The sequence below is a fragment of the Chroicocephalus ridibundus genome, chromosome 2 (assembly GCF_963924245.1).
Source record: "Chroicocephalus ridibundus chromosome 2, bChrRid1.1, whole genome shotgun sequence".
NCBI classification, from domain to species: Eukaryota; Metazoa; Chordata; class Aves; order Charadriiformes; family Laridae; genus Chroicocephalus; species Chroicocephalus ridibundus.
In genome coordinates, this window is record NC_086285.1 from 63,796,639 (window position 1) to 63,802,152 (window position 5,514).

Consider the following 5,514-nt stretch of genomic DNA (forward strand, 5'->3'; position numbering starts at 1 on the left):
CAATATCTGTCACTCTCTTGAGCAGCCATGATTTGGTTTTTTCCCCATTTCAAGACCTGATGCGAGATATGAACAACAAAGTCAGATCTTTCTCTAGATACAAATGCTTGGGACGCTGTCAGAAGGGATTTGCTTTCAAGAGTTTTAGGTCTGCACAGGCAATGTGTAGGTGCTGTGTGCATCGCTGTTTGTGTTCCAAGTTGCACGTGTTGCTGTAAGAAGGAAGGCAAGTGCAGGAGCTTACTGAGTGCGGTTGTCTTCTCTCTGCTCCTCTGTGCAGGACACGTACCTGAAGAGCAGTGTTCAAGAATGCAGCCTGGTCGATCTCCCTTAACGGCAACGTACGCCCATCCACGATCAACACCTAGCAAGTTTCTGCCTGCCATCAGTGCCATGGCTTCAAGCTATAAGGCCCGTTTTCCTTACTACCCGCTGCCTCAGAGCTCCGGCCTCCCCTGGATGCCCAGCACCTACTACAAACCAGCTGCCATCAACCCAACTTTGGCTCCCTTTTCCAAAAGTTCCCAGGGGATGACCGCCAGCAAGAAGCTTCCTGACATTGCCAACAGAACAACCTTCATCACCCGGTACACCCCTGAGGACTGGCACAGGTCCAACCTGACCAACTACAGAGAGTCAGAAACTTGCCAGCACAACGCGGAGCGTCTGAGAGTTGATACCTCCCGCCTGATTCAGGATAAATATCAGCAGACAGAGAAGACACAAGGAGAAAGCACCAAAAACCTGGGAGTTCGTGCCAATGATATTGGATTTTGGAAATCGGAGCTCTGCCGTGAGCTGGGTGAGATGATCGGGGAGACCAACGCCCTCACGGACATGAAGAAAAGGCTGGAGAGAGCCTTGGCCGAGACGGAGGCCCCTCTCCAGGTAAGCACCCTGTGCAGTGGCCTGCAAGCTGTAGCCCACTGCTGAAACATCTGCAGCCACTCAGACGTCCAGTTAAGTTTCACTGCAGCTCCGTAACATCTAGAAAGCTTTTAGGAAGAGACCATTAGTTAGTGATCAACAAATCCCTTGCCATCTGCTGCATCTCCTATCAGCACATTCTGAGCCCATCAGAACCCACTATTTTTATAAGCAGCTCATCCAAAATCCTGGTTTGGGAGACACAAGCCCACGTCTTGTTATAAGGCTCTGGCGAGGTCAGCATCAAGGCTGACACAGGGCCCTGCATTCAGCTGCGGTTGCACCAGGGACACGTGTGCTCCCTCATGTTGCTTTAACGCTGATGTTGCAGCTCGGCTGCTCATTGTCAGCTAAACCAGCTGCCCGGGGCACTTTTTTCTTCCCTTTTCTTCCCATCTTGAGATGGGGCCCGTCCCTCTAGAGAACCCTGCCCCGGCAGCCAACAGTCATGGCATGTCCCCAACAGGTCGCTCAGGAGTGCTTGCTTCAGCGGGAGAAGAGGATGGGCATTGACCTCGTCCATGATGACGCGGAGAAACAGCTCTTCACAGTAAGCTTGGCAACTCACATCATGTGTGAAAGCTATTTTTACGTAAACTGCCCCGAGGAGGCTTTGCAGCCTTGTTCCCTACCTGGCTCATTACTGCTGGCGAGGTGCTCAACCCTTCCAACCCCCAAAACCTGCTGGGCCAGGGGACGGTGTTCCCCCACGCAGCAGCCTCTTAGTTGGTCTAATAAAAGAGATGACATCATTACATGTTTTGCCTTTGCCTAGGAAATCGATGTCATCAGGTCGTGCCAGGAGAGGATGCAGCAGTACCTGGATAAGACAAAAGCCCAGCTCACGTAAGGAGAAGCTCCTTATCTCATGCCGTAGGGCCGATGGGCCTTTGCAGTTGGGATGTGAACCCCCAGCAGACCCCGACCTCTACCCACACCCCGCAGCTGTAAAACCCATGCAGGCTCCATGGGAAGCGGGCGGTGATGCTCATGGGAGGACAGAGCTGCCCGGGCGGGAGCTGCGGGGAAGTGGAACGGGGAGGAAGCCATTCCACCCGTACATCCCCACCGATGGCTGTTGTTTGCATGTTGAAGGTCCAACAGAGTGGCCCAGCACGAGCTGGAGAGAGACCTGGCCAACAAGCAGGCGGCCCACCACATCGATGACAAGTGCCACCACCTGAGGAACACCTCCCACGGCATCAGCTACTACCGAGGGGTGGAGCGGGTCGATGCCACGTGAGTGCACGCTGGGTGGCACGCGAGCAGCAAGCTGTCCCGGGGATGTGCGGTGCCTTTCCCTGGCAGGGAGCTGCTGGTCCCCAGCCCACTGTAAAGGCAGGTCCGTCCTGCCTGGAGACACCGGCTTCAGAGAGCCCATTTCTCTCTGCTCATTATTATTATTATTATTATTATTCTCATTCTTATTCTATTGTTGCTGTTCTTTTCCTTTCTGCTACTGTTCTTCTACTTAACTGTCTTTTATCTCCACACAAAAGTTTTCCCTTCCCTTTCCCCTCCTCTTCTCCTTCTTCTCCTTGCCCTTCTGGAGGAAAGGGGGAGAACTGCACAAGTGGCTGCATGGTCCTAGCTGCTGGCTGGGGTTAAAACACGACCTATGATCAAAATAAAAGCCCAGATTAAAGCTACATTTGACCCACGCTGCTCCCTGGCAGGGTCCTTGCCTGCCCACGTCCAGCTTCAGCAGCACGGGCTTACCAGGGGCCTCTCCTTCCTCCCAGGATCTCGGTGCCAGAGTCCTGGGCCAAGTTCACAGACGGCAACATCCTCCGCTCCCAGAGCGAACGGGCGGCCTCTGCCAAGCTGCGGGACAACACCAGGAACCTGCTGGAGGTGACAGCCAACGAGATGCGGTGCCAGTTCAACAGGGTGAACGTCGCCTTCACCAGCCGCATCGCCGAGACAGCCGACGCCAAGAGCAAGATTCAGACCCACCTGGCCAAGGTAGCCTGAACCCCTCCCTTTGGGTGTGACACTGTCACTTCCCAGGGACACCTCCGAAGCAGGACCCTCCACGCAGACCTGGCCCAAGGAGAGGAACGGTGGCTGCAGGAAGCTGGTTATAGCGTCATTTTCTGTTAGAAACCCCAAGTCCTGGGGACTTTCTTCTTGGAGCAGGAGGAGCTGGCACTGTGATTTCATCTCAAGGGATCCTGTCTTTTGCTAGCGCATCCTAGCTGGCAGCCTGGCAGCACAGGGATTTCCAGCAGAAAAGGCCACCGCTGATTGCATCTCCTGGGAGTTACTTCAGAAGCGCTGGCTGCCCTGCAGAGAGTCTTTGCTGGGCCTCTGCTGGGCTGCCTGCCGGGGGGTTCGCAGGCTTGCTTCTCCCCCAAGGACGTGCTTTCACTCTCAGTGCTCTGTGGTTGCTGCACGGGTATCCGTGTGCTTGCTCTGCCAAGCAGAGGAAGTGGAGAGCAGTGACGGGCACCTGGCTCGGACCAGTGGGTCTCATGGAGAGCCTCCTGAAAAGTGCTCCACACCGTATTGATTCACTGAGTGGAGACTGGGCTGGCAGCGTTGCGGGCTGGTGCCACGTCCTTCAGTGAAAAATGAAAATTTTTCATGCATGAATAACCTTCCCTCTCTGAGTTGCTACTGATGGATGACCAGTTTCTGCAAGCAGTAGCTTTGGGAAGCTGGTAACTCACTGCGTCCATCACTGCTCCAACACCTCCTCTGACATGACAGCAACAGCAAAGACAGGCTTGTTTTTTCTGCAGACGGACAGGAGAAAAAGGAAATTATGTTGTCACTTGAGAAGGTATTTTTTCATTCATCCGTGTGTTTCTTTTTTGCGGCAGACACTGCAGGAAATCTTCCAAATGGAGATGAACATAGAAGCCATCAAAAAAGCCATGAGGGACCAAGGACCTCCGTTCAAAGTGGCTCAGACCCGGCTGGAAGAGCGCACACGGAGACCAAACATGGAGCTGTGCCGGGACACTGCCCAGCTCCGGTAAGGCAGGAGCACGGGGCCGGCAGGGTCCTTGAGGAGTCATGGGTAGTATCACTCAGGAACATCACTGGATGACAAAACTAGTCATGGGATGTTTTTCCTAAATACTCCTTCCAGAAGGGCTCTGCTCTCATCAAAAGGAATGAGCAGGTATCCCAGCCTTTGGGTGCTGGGAGAGCTCTGCACCCACAAAGGAGGCTGTACACCACGGCTGGGAGCAGCCTGATGCAACCCCGTGAGGGGCTGGATTTTTCCCACTTGGATAAGCCTCATCTTCTCTCCTGCCTGCTTCCTGGCAGTTGGATGTACTCAGTTTTTTAGGATAAGCCTTTACTCTCCAAGAGGCTTGCGCTGAGAGCACTTAGGTCCTTCCTTTTGGGGAACCTCCAGGAAGGGTGCACCCTCTGGAGAAGGAGTAAGGGCTGTCCTCACCTCCCCTGGGGACAAACCCTTTCAAGGACATTGTGAGCTCTGTGGGATTGCACCCCGAGGGGCTGTGGAGGAGCAGGCTGCCCTGAGGGCCCAGCAGCACCTCCTGTGAGGCACCCCAAACTTCACACCTCCTCCGGGGAGCCTGCTGGGCAAGACTCCAGATGGAGCCTTTTAGAAGCAAGTGAAACCCAGCCCCAGAGCCTGTTTAGCATCTCGCACACCGTTGTTTTCTCCATCCTCCGCTTGTTTCCCATTCAATTTTTGCCTCTCCCAGCTGTCCTGTTTCGCTGTGTGTGCATCCGTGGGTGTGGGCAGGACCCCTGCACAGGGGAATCCAGGAGGGGGACCCAACAAACCTGCAAAACCAAAGGGGAACAGGACACCACAGCTGCTCATCCCTCTTCTCGGTGGCACGAGCTGCTCTGGGAGACGTGCCTGCGCGTTGCCAAAGCCTTTGCGCAGACATAGCCATGCCTCCCCGCTGAGGTCTGGAGGAGCTCTGCCCTCAGCTTTCCCATGCATCTGCCAGAAACGGGGGGTCCGAGTTAGTCTGAGCGTGCTGAAGGGGGAAATCCTGTACCCAAGGCGCCCTTCAGCAGGACCAGGCTCGAAACCACCCACGTGATGGGACCGTTAACGAGGGTTCCTTGCTGTTTTCCAGCCTTGTCAACGAGGTCCATGAAATCGATGAGACGGTCCAGAGCCTTCAGCAGCGTCTGAGAGACACCGAGGACACCCTGCAAATGCTGGCTCGTGCCAAGTCGATCTTGCAGCATGACCTGGCCGTCAAAGCCAACTCGCTCTTCATCGACCAGGAGAAGTGCATGGGGATGCGCAAGACCTTTCCCAGCACTGCGCGGCTGCTGGGTTCTGTTTAGGCTGGGCTCAGCCAAATTCATGTTCTCTGTTGCGGGAGGGATCCCCAGTTTTGATAAGATGCTTTGAAAAGCCATGATTAGATTTTCACTTCCTGATGAAAGCCCCGAGTAGAAATTAAATGCTCATTTGGTGTGTTAAATTTTGTGGTTAAATGGCAGTACTCCAGGTGAGGTCTCACAAGAGCAGAGTAGAGGGGGAGAATCACCTCTCTCGACCTGCTGGCCACACTTCTTTTGATGCAGCCCAGGATGCGATTGGCCTTCTGGGCTGCAAGTGCACATCGTTGGCTCACGTTC

The 5,514-nt window shown here is 54.5% G+C and overlaps 1 protein-coding gene across 1 annotated transcript; it reads left to right on the top strand.

The window, feature by feature from the left end:
• The first annotated feature begins 309 nt into the window (after positions 1-309).
• LOC134510690 (tektin-3-like) lies at positions 310-5,217 on the top strand. The gene is made up of 7 exons (XM_063323945.1): positions 310-888; positions 1,394-1,477; positions 1,703-1,773; positions 2,023-2,166; positions 2,670-2,892; positions 3,753-3,907; positions 5,001-5,217. Exons 1-7 carry the CDS (start codon positions 310-312, stop codon positions 5,215-5,217), a joined length of 1,473 nt encoding a protein of 490 aa, XP_063180015.1.
• The last annotated feature ends 297 nt before the right edge of the window (positions 5,218-5,514 follow it).

What these genes read in the sequence shown, in the direction of transcription:
- LOC134510690 (XM_063323945.1), top strand. Translation starts at nt 310, where the DNA reads ATGCAGCCTGGTCGATCTCCCTTAACGGCAACGTACGCCCATCCACGA. An exon ending in GTGGAGCGGGTCGATGCCAC is followed by an intron (nt 2,167 to 2,669) that starts GTGAGTGCACGC and finishes CCTTCCTCCCAG; the next exon opens with GATCTCGGTGCCAGAGTCCT. An exon ending in CGGGACACTGCCCAGCTCCG is followed by an intron (nt 3,908 to 5,000) that starts GTAAGGCAGGAG and finishes GCTGTTTTCCAG; the next exon opens with CCTTGTCAACGAGGTCCATG.